The sequence below is a fragment of the Macaca thibetana genome, chromosome 3 (assembly GCF_024542745.1).
Source record: "Macaca thibetana thibetana isolate TM-01 chromosome 3, ASM2454274v1, whole genome shotgun sequence".
Classification (NCBI taxonomy): domain Eukaryota; kingdom Metazoa; phylum Chordata; class Mammalia; order Primates; family Cercopithecidae; genus Macaca; species Macaca thibetana.
This window is the reverse complement of record NC_065580.1, coordinates 141,252,163-141,278,202: the sequence shown is the minus strand read 5'-3', so window position 1 is coordinate 141,278,202 and position 26,040 is coordinate 141,252,163. Positions and strand designations below refer to the sequence as shown.

Sequence of the window (26,040 nt, the reverse complement as noted above, 5' to 3'; positions counted from 1 at the left end):
AAAACATAAACAAATGTTAAATCTGATTAATGATATACCTGCTAAAGTATTTTGTTTGCAATTGAATTTTAAAGGCATCAAAACAAGATAAGAATTGATGTATTCAGAGATACAGAAAAATGGACAGCGGTGTGATAAAACAGTCAAATGTTAATGGTAGAATATAGATGTGGGTACACTGGTGTTATTACAAAATTCTTCCAACTTTGATGTATGCTTGAAATTTTCATGGTAAAATGAAATAGGAAAACATAAAATTAAATTATAAAAGGGATTTATACAGTTCTGCTAAATGGCACAATACCATCTGTGCTATTTTGTTTCTACCATGATGTTTCTTAACATTATATAAACCATTTACTATCTCTAGTGGTTAGCTTTAATAGGCACATAACCCTGCTACTCTCTCATATAATTTCACTTCTTTATTCAATTAAAACTGCCACTTTGTGGTCACTGTCAAATTTGATGTATATGAGGTTTGTAATGATATATATATTAGCTCCTTCAAATAGGACCAAGCTTTTTTGAAAGTTTTCACTTTTGCTTGATAATGAAAAAATAATAATCTACTAAATAGAGATTTTCTATGTCTTAAAAAGACTTAACAAGTCATTATGCATGAATTCTCTCATATGAGAGAGTTAACTTGACAACCTCGGGGGAAATTACAAAACACCTTCCCTGCAACAACAGAAACTGCCAGGAGGTGGCAGGAGTGCAACACCAAGCATTTCAATCTGGGTTAGAAATACCAGAAATTTAAAAAATCACTTTCTCAGCCAGGCGCGGTGACTCACGCCTGGAATCCCAGCACTTTGGGAGGCCAAGGTGGGCAGATCACGAGGTCAGGAGTTCCAGAGCAGCCTGACCAACATGGTGAAACCCCATCTCTATTAAAAATACAAAAAAAAATTAGCCGGGCATGGTGGCACACGCCTGTAATCCCAGCTACTCAGGAAGCTGAGGCAGGAAAATCACTTGAATCCAGGAGGTGGAGGTTGCAATGAGCCGAGATCGCGCCACTGCACTCCAGCCTGGGCAACAGAGTGAGACTCTATCTCAGAAAAATAAATAAATAAATAAAAATAATATTTTTTTAAAAACCATTTTCTCTTCATTTAGCACCAGAAAATTGTACCTATATGAAAACACAAGTATAATAAAAGAGCATACTTTTATAGAATGAAGACATTTACTGACTTGTGATCATGTAGCTCAGACAACATTAAACTTCCAAAGATCTTAGTTTCACTCTAGACCTTCAAACCAGCTGTACGTCTGTGAGCAAGTCAGCCTCACTTATTTCCTGGATCAAAGCTTCCTTACCTATGAAATGAAGACAATTGGACTAAATGTCTCTTAAATACCATCCCAGCTCCTGAGTTCTATGAATTTCAGTCACTGTAACTTTTGCAATCGATCCAAGCTGGTAGGTCTACCTCGGAAATACACCTCAACTCTACCTGCGTGCCAACCCCACTGCCACCACTAGGTTTAGTCACCATCGTCTTTTGTCTGAATTACAATAACCTCCCGACTGCTCTCCCTACTTACAGTCATGTCCTTCTCTCATACAATATCCACAAGGCAGTTGCAGTGACACCATTATAGCTCACTGCAGCCTCAAACTCCTGAGTGCAAGCGATCCTCTAGCCTCAGCCTCCCGAGTAGCTGGGACTAACAGATGTGCATCACCACATCCAGCTAATTTTTGTATTTTTTGTAGAGATGGGATCTCACAGTTGCCTAGGCTGGTCTTGAACTCCTGGACTCAAATGATCCTCCTGCCTCTGCCTCCCAAAGTGCTGGGATCACAGGCATGAGCCACCACACCTGGTCTTAGAATAACTTTTCTAAAAAATAATCAGATATTGTCACTCTCCTGCTCAAGATTCTTCACTGGCTTTCCTCTTCACCAAGAAAATTTGAACACTTCATTGTGGCCCAACATAAGCTGACCACTGCCTACATCTCGTGTCACATCTCATGCCACCTTTCCCCTTGCTCCTGGTCCTCCAGGCGCAAAGACCTTCTCCCTGTCCCATAAACATATCCAGCTCTCCCCAGCCTCAGGGCCTCTTCCCACGGTTCCTCAGACGGCAGACTCCGCATCCAGCAAGTTTCAGCTGCAATGTCACCTCCTAAGAGAAGACTGCTCACCTGATTGAAACCCTCTGGCATAGCACTTTCTTTCTGTTTTTGTTTTTTTTTTTTTTTTTTTTGAGATGGAGTCTTGCTTTGTTACCCAGGCTGAAGTGCAGTGACATGATCTCAGCTCACTGCAACATCTGCCTCCCGGATTCAAGCAATTCTCCTGCCTCAGCCTCCCGACTAGCTGGGATTACAAGCAACCACCACCGCACCTAGCTGATTTTTGTATTTTTAGTAAAGACAGGGCTTCATCATGTTGGCCAGGCTGGTCTCAAACTCCTGACCTCAAGTGATCCTTGTGCCTCAGCCTCCCAAAGTGCTGGGATTACAGGCGTGAGCCACCGCGCCTGGCCTGGGATGGCACTTTCTTTTTCTTTCCCAGCAGGCCATCACCATCTGTGATTATTTCATTTATTTGTCTGTCTGTTGTCTACCTCCCACCCTCAGCCCAACTGGACTGTGAGCTCCATGGAAAGCCTTTACCTGTCTTGCTCACCACTGGATTCCCAGCGCTGCCTCTGGTGCAGTGCCACAGCATCTGACACAAAACCAGTGCTCAAGAAACATCTTAAATTAATTAACAGAATGGAAGGATTAGCTCCTAGAGTCAGGCATGAAGGAAAAAAGAGCTGCGCTTAGAGGCCTTTTCCATGCAAACCATTTGCATCCAGAGATTTATGAAGCTATTTCTCTTTCTCTTTTTCTCCCCTCACCAAAACGGGTATAGGATGGGGATATTTTCCATGGATTTAGGGAACTTCCAGCTGTCCAACTTTTAAAACATAGTCCATCCATCTGAGTATATGCTGAGAATGGGATGCTTGGAAATAGGGCAGCTTTATCCAGGGGCAGTGTATGTTTTTCTAACTAACTTGGGGTGGGGATGGAATGAAAGGTGGTTGAATATAGGGCAGTGACTAAGCAGAGGACGATAGAGAGATGGGCGGGTATTAGGGAATTCTGCCCAGTGACCTGGCTCCTGAACACCTACCCAGTCAATCTTGTGACATTCAGCTCATCCCAGTGTAACCCTTACCCATCCACTCCTGTCCTGTTGGGCCTTGTATTTAATCCTGAAATCCCATCTCTTCTAAGAAGACTTCTCAGATTAGTTGTGGCAGAGTGAAAAGTGTAAAGGATTAGGGGGTTAGAGGACCTCAGTTCAAGCGTAGCCATTTCCTAGCTCTGTGACCTTGGGGGCATGTAACCTCACATCTCTGTGGCATAGTTGCCTCATCTTCAAAAAGGGGATAACAGAATCCACCTAACAGGATGTCTATGAGGATTAAAGAATTACAATATGAAAAATGCTTAGAACTGTGGGTGGTACATAAGAAGTAATGAACACTGATAGCTATTATTGCTGAAGATGGAAGATTTAAGGGCTGTGTTCCCCTTTCATACCCATACACTTATATTTCCCTCAGCCACCACCCACAAGTATATTTTCCCTTCCATTTATCTGATGGGTCCTCTCTCTGTCTTTTGCTGGCTACTAACCATTGGTGTTTCCCAAGCTTCTCTTTGTGCCTTTTTTTTTACCCTCTATGTGGTCCCCCTAGGAGAATCTCATCTTCTTACTTCTTCCATGACTTCAAGAATAGGCTGAGGATTCTAAAATATTATCTCTAGCCTCCAAGGCACCCCACCTCCTGTCCCTCTTCCTTGGACTTCCTGTCACAGTTATTTTACACTCAGTACATTCCACAACGAGCATGGGATCTTCTGTCCTAAGACTATGCTTCCTCCTGTGTACCTGAACTCGGTTAACCTGACAGTCATCTACCTGCCATCTGAAGCAGAAACCTGGACTACCATCCAAGACTCCTCTCTCTCTCACACCCACCAAGTCTAACTGATCACCAAGTCATTCAACTCCAGCTCATAATCACTCCATCCCTCCCTCTCCATCATCCCTGCCCCAAACTAATTCAGGTCCTTATTACCTCCTGCTTAAAATGGTACAACAGCAGCCTAATTAGTCTTCGTGGATGTCAAAGTTATCTGACTAAAACAAAAAAACTGATCATATCATTCCCTGCCTTAAAACCCTTTAATAACTTCCCATTGCCTGAAAGAGAAAGTTCAATCTTTTTACTATAGCAAACAAGATCCTTCATGATAAGGCCCTGCCTTTTTCTTCAAGCTGGTGGCCCACCATCCTCCCTCCCATGCTCCATGCTCCAGAAGTACTGAGCAACCTCGTCCTCTCACACATCACATGCTATTCCACTCCGCCACATTTGGAATATGGTGTTTCTTTGGCCTGAAATACCCTCTCTCCTACCTCTACTCATCCTTCAAGAGCTAACACATTCAACTCCTCAATGGAGCCTTTCCTCACTCCTCAGTGATCACTCTGACCTCAGACCTTCTGTATACTTGGTAAATACTTCAGCAACTCTCACACACACTGAAATTAATGTTCTACACGCTTAAGTTCTTTATAAGGCCCATGTCTTTCTCATCCATTTATGTCCAGATGCTAAAACAATGTTTGGCAAATAGTAAGCATCAATAAAGGTCACTGAGTAAAGGAATGAAGGTACACTTTCTAGTCCAGCTTTGCATGTTTCCTGTTCATAATCAGCTGGTACAACTGTACAGTATTTTACAGTTTCCAAACATTTTCACTATGTCATTAAATTCATGTGTCTGGCCAGGCAAGGTGGCTCACGCCTATAATCCCAGCACTTTGGGAGGCCAAGGTGGGTGGATCACCTGAGGTCAGGAGTTTGAGACCAGCCTGACCAACATAGTGAAACCCTATCTTTACTAAAAATACAAAATTAGCCGGGCATGGTGGCGGGTGCCTGTAATCCCAGCTACTCGGGAGGCTGAGGCAGGAGAATCACTTGAACCTGGGAGGCAGAGGTTGCAGTGAGTTGAGATCACACCACTGCACTCCAGCCTGGGTAACAAGAGCGAAACTCCGTCTCAAAAACAATAATAATAAAATAAATAAATAAATTCGTGTGTTCATGTACTTACTGCATATCAATTCTGCTGGAGACCACTGGAGTTACACCATCAGTAATGGGAGGGGGTGGGGCTACTCTGGAAAGGATGATCAGGGAAGGTCTTCGAGCTAAAAGCTAAAAGGATCTAAAGGATAGATGTGGGTAGAGAAAGAGAAGAGACTTGAAACAAAAGCAAGAAAGCCAGTATGGCTGAAGCAGAGTAAGGTAAAGTGACTTATTTAACTGAAGATTCTTAACCCATGAGATAGATAGGACAGATAATCCCCAAATTCAAATGTTACATGATTTTCCCAACTGATGAACGAAGCTAGTAACAAGCCAGGCTCATCATTACAAGCCAGGCTGTTCCCAAATCATCAGTTGTCTATCACATTCACAGATACAGACAGGCACTGTCCAATGCAGTATCCATTTAGCCATACAAGCACTTGAAATGTGGATATTCCAAACTGCTATGTGTTGAAAACGTAAAATACACACCAATTTCAGGCCTATTATGAAAAAGGAGTATAAAATATCTCATTGAGGCCGGGCACAGTGGCTTACACCTATAATCTCAGCACTATGGGAGGCCAAGCCGGGCGGATCACTTGAGGTCAGGAGTTCGAGATCAGCCTGGCCAACATGGTGAAACCCCTCTCTACTAAAAAAACAAAAATTAACCGGGTGTGGTGGTGTGTGCCTCTAATCCCAGCTACTCGGGAGGCTGAGACAGGAGAATTGCTTGAAACCCGGAGGCGGATGCAGCAGTGAGCCAAGATCGCACCACTGTGCTCCAGCCTGGGCAACAAAGTTGAGACTCCGTCTCAAAAAAAAAAAAAACCTCATTGATAATTTTCATCCCAACTTTGAATATTTGGGGTAATCAGATTAAATAAAATATATTATTAAAATTAATGTCACCTCGTTTCCTTATCTTACTAGAAAGATTTTAAATTACATATGTGGTTTCTATTGGACAGCAGCGGCATACACCCTCTCAGTATGTTTTTCTTTATTAGGAGCTCCCCAAGGGCCAGTTTCTTGAAAATTCTGCACAATGATTGCTGAGGGGCTCGCACCTCCCCTCCTCTCATTCCAGTTTTAACCCCAGCTCTGAAATTTGTGTGTTGCTTAACTTCTCTGAGTTTCAGGGGCTTTTCATGCCATCCAATAGGAATGACGGCCACTTCGTGGCTCTTTCAGGAGAATTAAGTAAACTTTATTGGGCAATACTGGCAGCCCCGTCATCGTCACCGCGACAGCCAGCTCACCCGGTAGCTCTCGAAGGCCTCGTCGATGGGCGCCATGGCGTGGGTCTGGTGCTCCTGAGACTCCCTGCATACCAGGCACACGGGTCGCTGGTCGTCCTCGCAGAAGAGCCGCAGCGGCTCCCAGTGGCGGCTGCAAAGGCCCGGGGGCACGGGGCCCAGGCGCCGGCGCCGCGTCTTCTCCGTCAGCCTGGCCAGGGCCCAGTTGGGTCGCAGCGCAGCGGGCGCCGATGGGTGCCGGCATTCGGGGCAGGGGAACGGGCCTCCGCCCGGCGCCCAACTGCGGTGCAGGCAGCCGCGGCAAAAGTTGTGGCCGCACTCGATGGACACCGGGTCCTGGAAATACTCCAGGCAGATGGGGCAGGTCAACTCCTCCTGGAGGTCCTCAGCTTCCATGCTGCTTCCCTGCCGCGGAGCCGCAGTCCGACGTGAGGCGAGGGAGAGGCCAGCAAGCTGCGAACGGCCGCGGAGACACCAGACGACTTCCGAAAAACCGCCACCGCCTCACGTAAGAGAGTACTGCGCAGTGTCTCTTCCGGGGTTCAGGACCCAAAAGGAACGCGCACATTGCCCGGCCTGAGCGCGCAAGACCGGAAGCTGCTGGGTATCCGCGCCGGAAGCGCGCGAGGGTTGGCCCAGGCCTAGGCGCGGGGCCGGACGGAACCGTTGAGCGGCTCCTCCAAACAGGTATAGAGACCCTGAAATGCCCGTGGAAGGCTAGAGAGGACTTGGGCAAGACATTAGAGCTGGACGTTGTGACCCCTGGTGGAGCCAACCGGGGAGGTGCCTCTAATCTTGGCCTTTCTTTCCAAGTTTGAGCGTTCAGGTCTGTGTTTGTCTGCTAGTTAGACTGATTTAACTTCTAGAGTCCCAGGAGTTCTGGGCGAGCTGCAGCCTAGGGGCCTGGAATGCCAGGAAGACTTGAAGGATCTGTGTTGGTAGGCCTGGAGTTTGGCTAACGTGGGGATGATTTGGATTCAGAGATTGCCTTTTTGGTATCCAATTTGAAAAGTAGCAACCATTTTGCTATCCCAAAGAACATCCATGGAGGCTTTCAACAAATAATATGCTTGCCTGTTTCAGGGAATTATCTATATCCCTTAAGTGGATTTTTGATCTTGTGTTTCTGAGGTGCTTTGCTTTTTATTCTTCCCACTTTCTTCCTTTTCTTGTGAATGATATTTGTTTAAAAAAAAAATAAAAACTCTGGACTGACAAATTTAGTAGAAGTTATTTGCACAAAGAACAATTCATGAATTGGGCAGCTCTCAGAACCAAAAGAGGTTCAGAGAGCTCTGTCCAGCAGTATGAGCTACTAGCTTTTGTAGGAAGCAAAATAGAGAAATCACCTGATTAGTTAACATCTAGGTGTCTGCCTTATTTCGCAATGATATGATGAGGCATTTGCCTTATTGGGGTATGGTCTGATCAGTTGGTTGTCTGTCATTGGCTGAAGGTTGGCTGTGATTGGCTGAAACCCAGCTATTTGCTATAAAAATATAGTAAGTTGGTCGGGCGTGGTGGCTCACGCCTGTAATCCCAGCACTTTGGGAGGCGGAGGCAGGCGGATCACAAAGTCAGGAGATCGAGACCATCCTGGCTAACACGGTGAAACCCTATCTCTACTAAAAATGCAAAAAATTAGCCAGGCATGGTGGCAGGTGCCTGTAGTCCCAGCTACTCTGGAGGCTGAAGCAGGAGAATGGTGTGGACCCAGGAGGCAGAGCTTGCAGTGAGCCGAGATTGCGCCACTGCACTCCAGCCTGGGCAACAGAGCAAGACTCTGTCTCAAAAAAAAAAAAAAAAAATACATATATATATAGAGAGAGAGTAAGTCAGACTTCAGTTCGTTTACATACTAAGTCACGTTGTATTTTGTTATATAAGAACTCAAGTACCAAGACAGCCTCAGGCTAATGGGCTTTTGCTTATTTAACAGATTTTTCATTCTTCTTATGTCCCAATATCAAATACTGCCTTTCCCATAATAATTTTTCTTATTAGAAAAAGGGGTTCTTGAGATATCTGTTTTAGGGTTATTGCTAAAAGTTCTACTGAATATTTCTAAAACAATTTAAATTAGACAACTAATGAATGGATTTTCTTTGTAAATTGGAATACTCTGTGGAGAAGGAATCTGGTTCTTTAATAGGGACCAAGCAGAAAGGAATGCTCTTAACAGTTACTGATATTTACCATGAGTGTTTATGGCATCTGTGTGTCTGTATGTCTACCTAAGTATTGCATGAAAAGTTTCAGCATTCCTGCAAAGTATTTATTCCCCTTACTGTGGTCATTTAAATATTTTCAGGTAAATTCCTTAAAATCCTTATGTCTTAATTCTTGCCATACCAGAGATTACCTTCCTTCTTTAGTGAGTCTCCCTAATTCACAATTTTTCTCCATCACAAAATGTCTATAAGTCTGTGTACCAGCCAAGGTTCAATCAGAGAAGTGGAATCACTATGTTTCTTCATGTTCGCAGGGCAAGCAATTAAGAAGGGAAGATGAACATAAAGTAGGGAAGAGCAAGAATGAATTGTAACCTAAGACACGAGTTGGTCATTCTTTCACTGTCTCCAACTTTAAAGATACGAGTATCCTTGCTAGAGGAGCTGACACTCTTTGCCACAGGACTAGACACACACATGGCTCAGGAATCAAAAAAGCTGAAGATGACTCAGGGGAAGGCTTCTGCCCCATCCCAACAAGGAGAACCAGCTGATTGGTGACAAAGTGCATGAGCTGCAGTAGCACCTAGTGTCCCTGCACCACTGTTTCAACTACAAAACTGGAGGGATGCTTCGGTTCTGCCCTTCAGGACTTACACAACCATGTCTTTTCCGGGCTATTCTAACCAGAAACAAAAGGAAAGGAAATTCTGGGAAACACAGTTTAGCTTAGCAAAGTTGAGATATTACAAAATTACCACTGTCCACTCTGTGTCGAGTTGACATAAATACAGCCCTCCTTAAAACATACTTTCAAAATAAAGCCCACACCCTACACATAAGCTATCTCTGGAGAAATTTGAAGTCTCTTGTGCACTGAGGATAACCACAACAACAAACTGTAAACCTAGCCCAATTTCTGACTAGATTGATACCACCAAACCACTGCTATGCACTCAAGAGCACTAAAGTCCTAGCAGAAGGAAAGACACACTCATCTCCAAGCATAAAAAAAAATTTTTTTTACTTCATACTATGAAGAGGGAATTGAAAAAATAAGCAAAAAAATATATAACATGTCCAACTTTTAACAGAAAGAAGAAAAGACACATACGGGCCAGGCGCGGTGGCTCAAGCCTGTAATCCCAGCACTTTGGGAGGCCGAGACGGGCGGATCACGAGGTCAGGAGATCGAGACCATCCTGGCTAACACGGTGAAACCCCGTCTCTACTAAAAAAATACAAAAAAAAAAAGCTAGCCGGGCGAGGTGGTGGGCGCCTGTAGTCCCAGCTACTCGGGAGGCTGAGGCAGGAGAATGGCGTGAACCCGGGAGGCGGAGCTTGCAGTGAGCTGAGATCCGGCCACTGCACTCCAGCCTGGGTGACAGAGCAAGACTCCGTCTCAAAAAAAAAAAAAAAAAAAAAGAAAAGACACATACGGAAAAGCAAGAAAAAAACACAGTTCAAAGAGATAAAACAATCATTAGAACCAGACTCATAAGACATAGACATTAGAACTGTCAGATAATTTTAAATAACTATGATTAATGTGATGAAGGCCCTAAGGGGAAAGTTAAACAAAATGCAAGCTCAGATGGGTGATTTTAGCAAATAGATGGAAATTATAAGGAATAATAAAATGGAAACTATAAAAATAATATAAGGCCGGGCACGGTGGCTCATGCCTGTAATCCTAGCACTTTGGGAGGCTGAGACAGGCAGATCACTAGGTCAGGAGATCAAGACCATCCTGGTTAACACGGTGAAACCCCGTCTTTACTAAAAATACAAAAAAAATTAGCCAGCCGTGTTGATGGGCGCCTGTAGTCCCAGCTACTTGGGAGGCTGAGGCAGGAGAATGGCATGAACCCGAGAGGTGGAGCTTGCAGTGAGCCAAGATTGCACCACTGCACTCCAGCCTGGGCTACAGAGCAAGACTCCATCTCAAAAAAAAAAAAAGAAAGAATTATATAGAGTTGAAGAATTCCTTCCATAGGCCCATTAGGAGACTCAACACAGTTGAGGAAAACATCAAACTTGAAGGTAGGTAAATAGAAATTCCTGAAACACACACACACACAAAAGAGTCACAGAAACAGAACACAGCATCCAAGACTGATGGGAAAATGTCAATATCAAATCAAGAAATAATGGCTGAGAATTTCCAAAATCTGTGAGACACCAAACCAATCCAAGGATCTCAGAGAACACACTGAGCAGGATAAATTCTTTAAAAAGAAACTAAGCTTATTGTATTCAAACTAAGCTTATTGTATTGATACCTGGTAGTTATAACTTACCAAATACACAGCCCAACATCTCCAGATGATCTATTATTTCTGAAAGTTTCCTTTATTACATTTCTTACTTCAGAGAGAGGAACTTTGGTCAACTTTCCTCATCACTATACTAAAAATCCTGCCCAAGGAGGAGCTTATTCACCGTATAGCCTTGGCTTCATGCTATGGTCAATGTTGCAGTATTCTCAGAAAGAAAGGACTGGTTCCATTTTACCTCCATCTTTTGTTTCCTGTCAGAAAACCTACCATACCACCAAGTACGCCTTCTCTACACTGCCTCTGATGTTTAAGTAATTTTAGAATTCTGTTGAGACTATCTCCCTTTTTAGGTATGATGAATCTCATCCTAAATTGCATGCCAAAGACTTTGAGAACTAAACTATGGGCCCAGTTCTCATGTCCCAGACTGGCCTTTCATTACCCACACAATGAATGGGTTAAATTGCTTGGCAGGTGACAGTCCAATGATCACAACCAAGGAGGATTTCCCAGGGGGATTTTATTACTTGCAATAAGTAAGGAGGACACTGGGAATAATTCCCCAAAGCATTGCCTCCCTGAGCAACGGTGCAAACATGGCTTTTATTAGTCTGGTTAGCTGAGTCACTGTATGTACAGGTGGAGTCAAGGCAGTGCAGTCCCAGTTGTCGGTCATGCTTCTACATATGTCACATGTATAGAAAATGGTTAAGCTCCTCCTTGGGCAGGATTTTTAGTATAGTGATGAGGAAAGTTGGCCAAAGTTCATCTCCAACTCAGGCATCTCTGGGTCCAACTGGTCTTTGTTTTTCCTGGGCTGAGCTTCTTCCTGGAACTTTTTAAAACAAAAATTCAAGATATAACAGTTACAAGTGGGTAACTTTTTCACCATGCATACCCAAAAACCCAAGGACCCTGGGTTATACTTTAGGTGGCACTCATGTGGGACCTGTCGGAAGAGTACTACAAAGGCTTTGAAAACTGAACTGACATTGGAACCACAACCCTCAGAAGGCTGGTCAAAACTTATGACTTGAACCCAAATGGGTTAATTACCTTTTAAAACATAAATATCAAGATCCTCCACCAAACTTAACCAAGACCCAGAGCATCCTAATGACATTCAAAATGTCCAGGATACAATCGAAATTAATTGGCATGTGAAGAACCATGAAAATCCCAACTCACGTTGGATAAAAAAGTAACAGATGCAGAATGTAAGTTGCCACACATGTTGAAATTATCAAGGCTATAAAGCAGCTATTCAAATGGAAAGTTAAAAAGTCTCAGAGAAGTAATAGAAAATATAAAGAATAGCCCCATGGAAATTTTAGAACAGGAAAATAACAAAAACCATCATCACATCATATCCAGGGTACATGCTGTCAATATTGCTTATCACTGTTGATGTTAAGCAATCACCTTGATCACCCAGCTGAGGTAGTATTTGACGGGTTTCTCGCCTGTAAAGTTATTCTTCCCCCTTTCCCACTATTTTACTGTTTAGCAGGAAGTCACTATGTGCAGCCCATGCCTAAAAAGGGAGTAGCTGGTGGGCACGGTGGCTCACACCTGTAATCCCAGCACTTTGGGAGGCTGAGATGGGTGGATCACCTGAGGTCAGGAGTTCGAGACCAGCCTGGCCAACGTGGTGAAACCCCGTCTCTACTAAAAACACAAAAATTAGCCAGGCATGGTGGCACACACCTGTAATCCCAGCTACTCAGGAGGCTGAGGCAGGAAAACTGCTTGAACCTGGGAGGCAGAGATTGCAGTGATCCTGCCATTGCACTCCAGCCTGGGTGACAAGAGCAAAACTGCATCTCAAATGAAAAAAAAAAAAAGTGAGTAGTTATATTTCACCTCCTTGCGGTGGAGTATCTACATTCTTCTGTATGAGAAATTTGTCAGTTATCTCCTATTTATTATTTATATTATGAACTCATTGATTCTTGTTTTATACTTTGGGTTATAATCCAATACTATGTTGTTTATTTTACTGCTGAGATTATTCCTGTGTAGGCCACTGGGAGCTTTTTCAGTTGACACCTGTGTCCCTTTGACGAACTCCTGTCATTTTGTGGGGAAAAGGGAGTAGCACTTTCTTTCTTTTCTACCGCTACAAAATTCTCCAGTATTATCTTGTATTTCTCTTCCCTAACCCTAACGTCAATAATTCGCATTTCTCTAATGATAAATGATGTTAAACATCTTTTCATATGCTTTCTTATTATCTATATATCTTCTTTGATGATTACCAAGGATGGGAAGGGTAGGGGGGGAAAGTGGAGATGGTTAATGGGTACAAAAAATAGAAAGAATGAATAAGAATTAGTAGTTGATAGCACAACAGGGTGATTATAGTCAAAAATAATTGCACATTATAAAATAGCTAGTATAATTGGATTGTTTATAACAGAGGCTAAAGGCTTGAGGTGATAGATACCCCATTTAACCTGATGTGATTATTACACATTGCATACCTGTATCAAAATACCTTGTATACCCCATAAATATATAACCTACTATGTGCCCATTAAAATAAAAAAGTTTTTAAAAAAGAAATAATGCTGAGACAACTGAATATCCACATGCAAAAGATAAAGTTTGACATTTATCTTACACCATACACAAAAACTAACTGAAAACCAACCAGAGACCTAAATGTAAAAGCTGAAACTATAAAACTCTTATGGAAACATAGGCATAAATCTTTATGGCTGTGAATTAGGCAATCGTTTCTTAGGTAGTACACAAAAATCATAAGCAACAAAAGAAAAAATGGATGTTAGACTTCATCAAAATTTAAAACTTTTGTGCATCACTATCAAGAAAGTGAAAGACAATCATAGAATGGGAGAAAATATTTGGAAATCATACATACAATAAGTATCTAATACCCACAATATATAAAGAGCTCTTACAATGCAACAACAAAAATATCAAAAAACAAGCCCTATTTATAAATGGGGAAAGGATTTGAATAGACATTTCTCCAAAGAAGATATACAAATAACCACTAAGCACATGGAAAATGTTCAATGTCATTAGCCATTAGGCAAGTGCAAATCAAAACTACAATGAGATACCACTTCACACCCACTAGGATGGCTAGAATTTAATAGATAAATAAAAAGTGTACCCACATTGCTGATAGGAATGTAAAAATAGTGCAGCTGCTGTGGAAAACAGTTTGTCAGTTCCTCAAAAGTTGAAACGTGGAGTTTCCTTATGACCCAAACATTCTATTCCTGGGTATTTATCCAAGAGAACTGAAAACATGTGTTCACACAACACTAAAACTGAGTCCAGGTGTGGTGGTTCAGGACTGTTGTCCAAGCACTTTGGGAGGCTGAGGCAGGCAGATCACCTGAGGTCAGGAGTTTGAGACCAACCTGGCCAACATGGCAAAACCCTGTCTCTACAACAAATACAAAAATCAGCTGGGTGTGGTGGTGTACGCCTGTAGTCCCAGCTACTCAAGAGGCTGAAGCAGGAGAATCGCTTGAACCCAGGAAGTGGAGGTTGCAGTGAGCCAAGATCACACCACTGCACTCCAGTCTGGGTGACAGAGTGAGACTCCATCCAAAAAAAAAAAAAATTCGTACACATATGTTCACAGCAACGGTGGTCATAAGAGCCAAAAAATGGAAACAACCCAAATGTCCAGAAACTGAAGAGTGTATAAACAAAATGTGGCCTATCCTTAAACAAAATGTGGTATGTTCTAACAATGGAATAACATTCAACCATATAAAGGAATGTAATACCGAAACATGCCACAACATGAATAAACCTCAAATTATGCTCAGTGAAAGAAGCCAGACATGAAAGACCACATATTGCATGATTCCATTTGTATGAAAGAGTAGGAAAACCAATAGAGACAAAACCATATGATGGTTGCATATTTTGGGTGACAAGAGGTTGAGAGTAACATGAGGGGTTAGGGTTTTTTTAAGTTGATGAAAATGTTATTAAATTGGTAGTGTTGATGGATATACAACTCTGAATATACTGAAGATTATTTAATTGTATACTTTTGTCTCCGGTAGAGGGTCATAACTGCAAGTTGCCCAGGTTCTTGGCATTTTGAACAAGGAATTGGACAAAATGCCTAGCAAAGCAAAGAAAGAATGAAGCATGGATTTATTGAAAACCAAAGTACACTCCACAGTGTGGGAACAACCCGAGCAGCGGCTCAAGGGCCCGGTTACAGGATCTTCTTGGCTCCAAATACCCACTAGAAGTTTCCCATTGGCCAGTTCATGCTTTGCAGAAAGCAACCAATCATAGGCTAGGGTGAAATTACAAAGTTGCAAAGGAAGACTTATCTGCAAACAGCCTGATTTGTTGGGGACAGGCAATTTCCCATCTGCTGTGATTCCTTCCACCAGAAAAGGTTGTGGAGGGGGGGTGCAAAGGGAGTAGCCTCTGGTCCTTTTGTTACTTAGGCATGGAAAGTTAGGGTTTTCCTTTCGGTTTTGTCCTAGGAAGTCGGTGTGAAATAGCCTTAGGTTCCTTGCCTCCAGATCCTATTCTGCCTCACTTTAAGTGGATAAATTATATGGTGTATGAATTATATCTCAATAAAGCTGTTTTAAAAGGGGTGGTATAAGGAAGAATTCCAAATGATACCATTTGTGTTTTTCCTTGGTCACTTTGGCTGGGCTGTGGCTACAGTGGATGAGGGATTCTTCTGAAGAAGTTGTGTAGCAGGAAGAAAAAAAAATTTTCCTAGTTATTGCCAAAGCATCCCTTGGGAACCCCTAACTTACTTAGGAATAACTTGGGATTCAGAAAGAGAAAAAAAAAAAAAAAAAAAAAAAAAAACTAGATAACTGCTTTTGTTGAGAATTTCAGGGCAAGAGAAAACTAAGAAAAGGGGGCAGCGTTCTGTTTAAAAAAAAGAAGAAGAAGAAAAAGAAAAAAAAAGGATAGAACACTGTCCAACAGAAACGACTTAAGAGACTCGAGAAAGCTGATACTCAGATTGCAATTATCTGCCGAATCACACTGTGATGTCAGCCTCCCCTGCTGTTACTCCCAAATCAGCAGTAGAACTCTACTGCCTTTTCTGTGTGGCATTGAGGGTTATGAACTTAAAAAGTAGGAACCTGGTCCAGCATATGAGTTGCTGCTGTGCTGGAGACAATTCTAACAGCTGCAATGAGAACTGCAGAAATGAAGAATGAGAATTGAGCAGAAATCAAACTATCAGTGATCAAAGGGGCCTAAGCCCCTGAATTCACAGTAATCTTCCTTAAGGATATGGCTGGTCATTTGAATAAATCTGTAGATATAAAAGGACACTGACTTATATATGCTTGAAGCCCAGAGTTTCTGGCTTATGACATATGCTGCAGGTCTGAGGGGCATTCATTTACAAAACTTTGATGATAAGGGGAGCAGAGAATGTGGAAAAACAGAAAAGAGGTAAATGAAGCCACCGAGACAGGAAGGGATATTATCTTCAGCAACAGGAATGTCAACAGGAAGCAACATCAAATATTGATGAGGAATACTCATCAATAGTTATTAAGCAGGGCAGAGGAGAGACACAGTTCAGGGAGGCTTCTGCTGGCTGACTCTTGAACCAAGCCCATAAAAATTGTGATGCTGACACCAGAAAATTCCAGTGAAAAGGCACAGTCAGGAAATGCTTTAGACTACGTGGCCCACGGGGCCCTTAGAGATCCTTCAACAGCCTCTAATTTGTCACAGACATGAATCCCCACTCACTGGATGTTGGGAAGAAGATTCAATCATAGGGTTTCCTTCAGGCAAGCTGGGTGTCTTTATAACTCCACAAAGTAGAGAATCGAGAAGAAGCTGAGATTTTTCCTAAGTGGAGAGAGACCTAAATGGAAGTTCAGGAGGGACAACGGATGGTTCCTTGTTCACTGGAAGGAACCATCAAGTTGATGGGGATGGACATTGGGATAGATTTTGAGAGCAAGAGAGAACAAAGAAAAAGGTTGGGAGTGGCGGTCAGAACACATGTGCCTAGAACCTGGTTACCTACTTTGTAACATGCAGAAGTTGTACTTCCCAGAAAGGTGAGGGACCTGCCCCGGGAGGAGATCATCAGGACACAGACATCAGTGACAGGAAGAGAGGGTGTCCTTCTCACCTGCCTCTTGAAACTGCTCTTTGGTTTCCACCACTGGGAGGCTATCAGTTGCTTCCTTGTGTCTTCTGGTGCTCTCTGAAGTTGGGAAGTATTTAGAAGAGGAAGGTTTGTGCTTCCAGGTCCTCCACCATCTCCCCAAACCCAGAAGCACAAGTTCCAGAAAAGTAAACAAGAGACAGAACCCACTGACTCCAAACATAGTCTTCAGGAAAATGGTCTTCTCAGAGGGGCGAGACAGATGGCAGGTTATACTACCAAGGCAAGGCTCTCGGCGACATGCAAAGGAGCTGGGCATCTGGAACCCATACAAGTGGTACTGCAACCCCAGGGCTGTCCCCTCCAGGACAAGCCGAGCCCCGAGCTGAGCCACATAAGCCCAGAGCAGCCTGAGGCTTCCAGCCCCTGGGACATCTGTGTTGCCCTCCCCTCCCTGGATCAGGGTCTCCTCCTCCTTCCCATTTCCTGATAATTCCCAGTGCCAGATCACGTGATACAGAGTGAAACCCATGTAGAGGGCGCTGGGTACAGCCACCAAGATGACCTGGAAGACCCAGAAACGCAGCGGGGAGAGGGGGTGGAAGGCATCAAAGCAGGCGGCCTTGCAGCCCGGTTGCTGAGTGTGACACACGAATTCACTCTGCTCATCGCCATAGACTCCAGGCCCACTGGCAGCCAGCAGCACAAGGCGGAATCCCAGGAGCACGGGAAGCAGGAGGCGCCCCACGGGGGTAGAGTGCCGGCTCTCCTCCGCCAGCAGCCGCCACAGGAACCTGCCACACATCCTGTTTTGGAGCAGAGGACAAGGAATCAGTGTTGCTCACTGTCCTGCAGGGGGAGCGCCAGTCCACCTTGTTACTTCTAATCCAAGGATCACTGAAGGCAAGATTTTTTATTCCTCTCCAAGTATCTGACTGATTAAACACCAAGACTCTGATCGCACCTCTTTACTACTTAATGAAATCATCTATGAAATAATAATAGTGAGTGTGTGTGGTGTGGCTGTCTCTTCTGCCCTCCCCTTCTGTACTGCTGGAGTGGAGAGGAATTCTCAGGTTGGAGAGATCAGGATACATCTTCATCTCTCTCTTTCCCTCCTTCCCTCCCTCTCTCCCTTTCCCAAAGGCTAAACGTTAAGAGAGTAGACTGGGATGTTTCGTTAATTTTCCTTTGAAAGCTATTGCTTCCCTAGCTGATGGCTGCCAGGCCTGGTGCTACTAACAGCATCATCTTAAGCAAATCAGTGCTGATGCTGAGAGGGAATGTGCATTCTCTTGCTGTCTTCTTTTCTCTGTCTCCATGCCCTTGGATTATCACAGGTGTGTCTGGATGTCCTCTCCTCCCAACACAGTGGTAAAGTTGAGAGGTAGTTAGGTTATGGGGCTAGATGTGATGGATGAAATGAACAGAGCAAGCATCGAGGCTCGCTTTAGTCTGAGGCTCTTAGGCCTTACAAGCTGAGGAAGGAGAGAACATTTGGAAGGTAACCCAGCAGAATTTACCAGAATTCTATACTATAGGATTTGGGGCCAGAGACAGAACTGACAAGATAGAAATTCAGATTTTGACCCCCACTTGCCATTGTTCCTTGGGCATATATCTCCCTCATGGTGACAGGTGACCATGATCAAGAATAGGTTTCAGAAATCCCTCTGTTCCCCAGCCAAAATACCACAAGGCTACAAGCCCAAGTTCACCATCTCCATATTTGTCCTAATCAGCTGCCTTCCTCAATGCCCAGCGGCTGTTTCAAACCGTCCCCATTTAGCCTAAATTCTCACTCATCTGCTTACCCTCACACCCAGAAGACCATGTGGTATGGTCTGAATGATGATCAAGATTCATATGTTAGAACCTAGTACAGTAGTCCCCCCCTTATCTGCGGTTTCACTTTCTACAGTTTCAGTTACCTACAGTCAACCGAGGTCCAAAAATATTAAATGGAAAATTCCAGAAATACAAAATTAACGTTTTAAATTGTGTGCTGTTCTGAGTAGCACGATGAAATCTCACACCATCCCACCCAGGATTCACAAATCATCCCTTTGTCCAGGTTATCCACGCTGTAGACGCTCCTTGCAGGTTTGTGACTTAATCGCCATTTTGGTTATCAGATCGTCTATCAGTACTTGTGTTCAAGTAACCATTATTTTACTTAAGAATAGCCCCAAAGAGCAAGAGTAGTGATGCCAGCATATTGTTACATTTTTTTTTTTTTTTTTTTTTTTTTTTTTGAGACAGAGTCTCGCTCTGTCACCAGGCTAGAGTGCAGTGGCGCAATCTCGGCTCACTGCAATCTCTACCTCCCGGGTTCAAGCGATTCTGCTGCCTCAGCCTCCTAAGTGTCTAAGACTATAGGGACATACCACCACGCTGGACTAATTTTTTGTATTTTAGTAGAAACAGGGTTTCACCATGTTGGCCAGGATGGTCTCGATCTCCTGACCTTATGATCCACCTGCCTTGGCCTCCCAAAGTGCTGGGATTACAGGTGTGAACCACCACGCCTGGCCACAATTGTTCTATTTTATTAGTAGTTATTGTTGTTAATCTCTTACTGTGCTAATTTGTAATTAAACTTTATCATAGAGATGTACATATGGGGAAAAAAACCATAGTATATATATTTGGTACTATCCACAATTTCAGGCATCCACTGGACGTCTTGGAACATATCTCCCACAGATAAGGTGGAACTGCTGTACTCACTATGATGGTATTAAGAGATGGAGCCTTTACCAGGTGTCTTAGTCCATTTTGTGTTGCCACAAAGGAGTACCTGAGGCTGGGTGATTTATAAAGAGGTTTATTTGGCTCACAGTTCTGCAGGCTGTACATCTGCTTAGCTTCTGTGGAGGGCTTCTATACTATGTCAAAACATGGCAGGGAAGGTCAAACGGGAAGAGGGACCAAACCCGAGGGACATCCTGGCTTTACAACAACCCACTCTTGAGGAAACTAATCCATTCCCTCGAGAATGAATCCAGTTTCACAGGAGCAATAACCCACTCACTGCCACAAGAATGGCGCCAAGTCATTCATGAGGAATCTGCCCCCAGGACCCAAACACCCCCCCAGACCCCGCCTCCCAACACCATCAAACTATAGGGATTAAATTTCAACATGAGATTTGGTGGGAACAAACAAACCATATCAAACCATAGCAAGAGGTGATTAAGCCTTGAAGGAAGAACCTTCATGAATGGGATTAGTGCTCTTATAAAAGATGCTCCAGGGAGCCCCTCCACCCCTTCCCACTGTGTGAGGATACACAGGAGGTGCTATCTAAGAGGAGCAAGCCCTTGCCAGACACTGAATCTGCTGGTGCCTGGATCATGGACTTCTCAGCCTCCAGAACTCTGAGAAATAAATATCTCTTGTTTATGAATTACCCACTCTATAAAGTATTTTGTTACAGCCGCCCAAACAGACTAAGACACCATGAAAACCTCTTACTCCAAAGAGAAAATAGAGACACTGATGTGAAACCCCACAGATACTGCTTTCTCTTGTCTTAATATTTACCTCCTTGTCTAACATTGCAAGAAAGAAGTGGACCTACAGTTACCCAGCTCTACCATCCCTTCCAAATTTGTGTCCTTGGGTCTCACCTTTCCTGCTTCTTCAAGGATTTGTTCCCCAAATTATCTTCCCTGTAATTCGGACTTGCCCTGTGGTCTCAGTCAGAAGGATGGGTTGAGATGCATCCCAGGGACAATTCTAAGGGTCTCAATTGACCAGAGAAATATGTCATCATCCACCAACTGCAAGACACTATATTTTGAGCCATTAAGAGTCACAGTTTGAGTTCATCTAGGTTGGTCACGCATCCTCCCTCAATCGGCCCCATCTGTGAGGATACCTGCAGCCCTGCCCTGCCTTGTAAGTCTAGGGGGTCCCTGGATTTAGGGAAAGCATCCCCAGGGCTCTGAGGGTTTCTGTCCTTCCTCTCTTGAGAGTTATCAGACTAGATGATCATTAGGTAAATTCTCAAGTCTTGCTGTCAGCCTTGTTTTATTTCGAAGTGCAGGTCCACTACCCTCTAAACACATTTCTAGCACATTTCCAGCAGACCTGGAATTTAACACAGGGTGGCTCTGACATATTTCAAGGGCCAGAGATTCAAATCATTTCCAGAGGCCCTATCTAGTGTCTCCTTTCTTTCTGTCTCTCCCGTGCCCACCCCAGGCCCGTGAAGAGACACCTAAATCCTCTCAGAGTCTCTCAGAACCAAGCTGAAGTCTCCAGAGCTCACCACAGAGCTTTGGGATTTTGGAAAGGAGAGAGGGGCAAGAGTAGAACAAAAGGTCTTGCCTAGGGCCCCTTGGTTTGGAGCTCTCATGTCTAACCCTAAGCACCCTTCCTTGTCATTCACCTGCCTTCACCTGCAGCTGTTATCGCCAAAACAATGCTTATGTCCCATGCTTTCAGGGCCTCCTGGAGGCTTCAGACAAAAGTGTCCTTTCTCTCCCAAAGTCTGCATATCAAAGGGACCTCCCTATATGATAGCCTTCTACCCCCTTACCCCCTGCTTTTCTGGGACCCTGTGGTCTCTCCGATCTGGTCCAGGTGTCCCCAGCTCACCTTTCTCTTTTTCTAAGGTCTACATCCTCCTCTTACCAACAAGTCTGCAGCTTTGCCCCACAGTGGACAGGGCCCCCAGGTCAAACTTCAGGGCCTAGAGAGCTGAGGCTGAGAAGGAGGGGGAGATGTACCAAAGCCCTCAGCTCAGCATTGTTGGAAAAGCTCGGCTGAAGGGACACCCCTGTTTCTAAGAGTAGAGAAACAGCTTGCAAATAAAGTTGTCTGGGAGGTAGTAGAATCGGAGCTCTGTCAGGATTTTAGTCAGCGAAGCAACACCTGTGAGCTCAAGAGTTGGGAGAGGAAGGAAAGGCCAGAGTTTGGAGAAATTTTCTAATATCCGAACAGAGTTTTGAAATTCCATCATGATTTTGGTATGAATTTTTCTTATCATCTCTTGGGAGAAAATGTCCAGGATTCTGTTGGTGGCCCAATCCATGTTGAAGAGCCAAGGTATGAGGGAGGGAATGCCCACCCCATCTGACCTGGAAACCCTTCTAGATGCTTTTATCCAGTGTGGCCACAGAGCAGCAACGCTGGCATCACCAGGCATGCAGAATCTCGGGCCATATGCCAGGCCTCCTAAGTCATATCTGAATTTTGATAATATCCCCAGGTATGATCGTGTGCACATCAGAGTTGGAGATGCCTCTAGAGAACCCAGAGCAGCCCCCCCACCACCACCACCAGGCGCTGAGCCAGCCCTGCGGCTCTCTGTCCCTGCACTCACCCAGCGGCTTTCAGCAGAAGCATTCACAACAGGGGAGAGAGGCAGAGAGAGGAGTCCTCAGGCTGGAGCCTGCAGGGTCCCACTCTTCCCTGGCCCAGCCCCCTGCCACCACCCACTTCTTTTTCCTCCCCTTTTCATTCCTGGCAGCCTTCATGAAGGGGTAAAGAATTGCAGCTGGAGCAGCAGCGGGCCTGCTGTTAAAGAATGAGTTCTGCAGAATAACCCTCTGTTGTTGAGGGTGAGGGGTATTTTCGAAATGAACTGAAACAGGGATTTTCAGATCATCTGAAGGGGAAGAAATGACCAGTGTGTTTCCAGCCTTGGGGCGTGCAGGCAATGACAGATAGAATAAAACGCCCCTGCTCTCCTGCCCAAAGTACCCAAAGCACGAGTTTACCCACAGAAGGATGTGTGTGTGCACGTATGTGTAAGTGTGTGTGTGTATTTGTATGTCTTTGTGTATTTGTGTGTGTTTGCTTCATTTCCTCAGGCAGCCCGCATCCCAGAATTTGCGGTGATCTCAGGATGTCCTCTCCTCTTGGCTGGCAGAATAGCACAGGCTCCCCGCCACAGCATGATGAGAATCTGCTCCACATCCCTTCAGGAATCCAGAGAACCCAGACCCCTCTCCATCAGGCCCAGGAAGAACGGCGATGCCTGTCCCCATGGCCATTCCTAGCCCCATTGCTAGAGCCAGGATTCTCTCCAGAGATACCGCCAAGAATGGGAAGCAGCAAAGTGAGGAGAGTAACTCACAGGGCTGAGGGAGTGTGCAGGGAGGGACTGGTCTCCTGTGTTCAAGGTGACAACCATCAGGGTCAATGCTGGACTCTTCACAGAGGAGATGCCAGAGGTAACCTCATGTATTAGTCCGTTTTCACGCTGCTAATGAAGACATACATGAGACTGGGCAATTTACGAAAGAAAGACGTTCAGTGAGGCCGGGCGCGGTGGCTCACGCCTGTAATCCTAGCACTTTGGGAGGCCAAGGCGGGCAGATCACGAGGTCAGGAGATCGAGACCATCCTGGCTAACACAGTGAAACCCCGTCTCTACTAAAAATACAAAAAATTAGCCGGGCGCGGTGGCGGGCGCCTGTAGTCCCAGCTACTTGGAGGCTGAGGTAGGAGAATGGTGTGAACCCGGGAGGCGGAGCTTGCAGTGAGCCGAGATCGCGCCACTGCACTCCAGCCTGGGCGACAAAGCGAGACTCCATCTCAAAAAAAAAAAAAAAAAAGAAGACTTACAGTTCCACATGGCTGAGGAAGCCTCACAATCATGGGGAAGGCAAGGAGGAGCAGCAAGTCATGTCTCACGTGGATGGCAGCAGGCAAAGAGAGAGCTTGTGCTCTTATGAAACCATCAGATCTCATGAGACTTACTCACTATCACAAGAACAGCACAGGAAAGACCTGCCCCCATGATTCAATTACTTCCCACCAGGTCCCTCCCACTACATGTGGGAATTCATGATGAGATTTGGGTGGGGACACAGCCAAACCATGTCACCTCAGTTCCAGATACTGCCCCTCGCTAAGGCATGAGGCTCAGTCACAACAGTCCTCTCCATTCATGAGAACAACCACTTCCTGGGTGCAAAGCATCCTCATAACCCAGGACTGAAGCAGACGTCCACCACCCAAAATCCTATTCCCAGATGGCCTTCCTTTCCTCAGACCCTCTCAGGACTCTGGTACCTTCTTGTCCAAAATATCTGCTGCCAGCCATTGGCTCTGCAGGACTGTGGTCCCTGCAGCAACTGAGATGTCCTAATTCTCTAGTGCTCTCCAGGGATTCAAAGAGGGGGTCTTGAGAACATTCTCCAGCCAGTGAAGCTTCTTGACTGAAGGGGGGCTAGCCTAAGTGCCTCTGGGAAACCTTGCAACCTTCCTATGATTTCTCATGATTCCCAGAATGGAGCAGCCTGCACAGCATCCTAAGAGAAACTAAGGTCCAAAGAGAAAACTTCTTGGCACCTCTCTCTAAAGCAAAGGAAAAAATCAGCACAAAATAGCATATATCAAAAAAGCATCTTACTAAAATTATGTTGAGAGCTTATACAAATTATAAGATAATTGTAAGTGCACTGATATGTAAACTTAGCAAAGACATGAAAAGACCATTCATAGAAAAGGTCATGCAAAGCCTGTAAATGTTTAGTCCAGGTAGGAATCAAAGAAATAGTAAAATAGCAATGAACTACTAATTTTATCCACTTGTCACAGACTAGTTTGGTGTAAAGTGATCATATCACACTGTTTGTTGTTTTTTTTTTTTTTTTTGGAAACAGAAACTTGCTCTGTCGCCCAAGCTGGAGTGCAATGGCACAATCTCAGCTCACTGTGACCTCCACCTCCCAGGTTCAAGCGATTCTCCTGTCCCAGCCTCCTGAGTAGCTGGGACTATAGGCACATGCCACCATGCCTGGCTAATTCTTGTATTTTTAGTAAAGACGGGGTTTCACTATGTTGGCCAGGCTGGTCTCAAACTCTTGGCCTCAAGTAACCTACTCGCCTCAGCTTCCCAAAGTGCTGGGATTACAGGCTGAGCCACCGCGCCTGGCTGTATCACACTGTATAACCTGGGCATGCAGGCCAATTCCAACATCTTCTGTTCATCTGCTGGTGGTCTTAAGATTCAAAGAGCAGCACCCTCAGCCCTTGCTCTTGGGGAGAACGCATAGCACACCTCTCTCCAAAAATATCTTCTCTCTTGGCTGGTCAGAGTGCAGTGGTGTTTTCAACCAATTTATCACAACCAGTTACAAATTTCTTTGTTCCTTCTCTACTCCCACTGCTTCACTCCACGAGCCTAAAAAAAGAAAATAAATTTTAAAAAAAACAAACAAAGATATCTTCTCTCCAAAGTTAATTCTCTCTCCCTGTGATTTCCAAGAACTCTGCCATTTTATACAACTTTGATGTGAGTGTAGGTTTTAAGAGTAGCTTAACCATTATTTATTTATTTATTTGCTTTTCCTTTGAAATGTTGCATCTCAGACCAGCAAATCACTTTGGAATGTGATATGAGTTATATTTCCTAAACATTACATCTCAAAATCCCAATCAAAATGTCCAGTTTAACATCCTGTTTGACTAACATTATTCAATGCTTAATAAATAATGGATTTTTTTTTTTTTTTTTTTTTTTTTTTTTTTTTGAGAGAGGGTCTCACTTTGTCACCCAGCTGGAGAGCAGTGGTATGAACACGGCTCACTGCAGCTTTGATTTCCAGGCTCAAGTGATCCTCCCATCTCAGTCCCCCAAATAACTGAGACTACAGGCATGCACCATCATGCCCAGCTAAGTTTTGTAGTTTTCATAGAGACAGGGTTTCTCCACATTACTCAGGCTTGTCTAGAACTCCTGGCCTCAAGCGATCTGCCCACCTTGACCTCCCAAAGTGCTGGGATTACAAGTGTGAGCCACCATGCCCAGCCTTGAGTTAATTTCTGTGTATGTTGTGAGGTAATCTCATTCTTTCGCATATGCATATCCAGTTGTCCCAGCACAATTTGTTGAAATGACTGTTCTTTCCCAACTGAATTATCTTGACACTCTTATGAAAAATAAATTGGCCATAAATTTAAGAATTTGCTTCCCAGCTTTCAATTCTATTCCACAGATTGAATTTATGTTTATGTATATTGCTCTTCTTTTTCAATATTTTTAATTTAGTTTGAGTCTTTTGTAATTCTGTTTGAATTTTAGGATCCGTTTGTCAATTTCTTCAAAAAAGGAAGCTGGAATTTTTATAAGGATTG

The 26,040-nt window shown here is 44.2% G+C and overlaps 2 protein-coding genes and 1 long non-coding RNA gene across 4 annotated transcripts in view; 1 reads left to right on the top strand and 2 right to left on the bottom strand.

Annotated features, from left to right (window-relative positions):
- TRIM4 (tripartite motif containing 4) overlaps nt 1-6,978 on the bottom strand; it is a 28,308-nt gene extending 21,330 nt beyond the window's left edge. Inside the window, exon 1 of one of the 2 annotated variants that reach the window (XM_050784053.1) lies at nt 6,389-6,978. In XM_050784053.1, coding sequence (XP_050640010.1) covers nt 6,389-6,781 — 393 coding nt within the window. In that variant the 5' untranslated portion in view covers nt 6,782-6,978. The remainder of the gene's footprint in view (nt 1-6,388) is intronic. The other variant, XM_050784054.1, reaches the window with a different exon arrangement.
- Nucleotides 6,958-10,522, top strand: LOC126950546 (uncharacterized). Its single transcript, XR_007724200.1, has 2 exons — nt 6,958-7,072; nt 8,871-10,522. It is a non-coding gene; the product is annotated as an uncharacterized LOC126950546 (long non-coding RNA).
- An 813-nt stretch (nt 10,523-11,335) lies between these two features.
- On the bottom strand, nt 11,336-17,775 carry LOC126950512 (gap junction gamma-3 protein). Its single transcript, XM_050784151.1, has 2 exons — nt 16,969-17,775; nt 11,336-11,670 (listed from the first exon to the last, which is right to left on the bottom strand). Exons 1-2 carry the CDS (start codon nt 17,747-17,749, stop codon nt 11,612-11,614), a joined length of 840 nt encoding a protein of 279 aa, XP_050640108.1. The 5' UTR covers nt 17,750-17,775; the 3' UTR covers nt 11,336-11,611.
- Between the last annotated feature and the right edge of the window lie 8,265 nt (nt 17,776-26,040).

Excerpts from the sequence above, each read along its gene's own strand:
- LOC126950512 (XM_050784151.1), bottom strand. The coding sequence starts at position 17,749 with ATGTGTGGCAGGTTCCTGTGGCGGCTGCTGGCGGAGGAGAGCCGGCAC. Across the intron at positions 11,671-16,968 it reads AGAGCAGTTTCAAGAGGCAG|TTCCAGGAAGAAGCTCAGCC; the intron begins GTGAGAAGGACA and ends TGTTTTAAAAAG.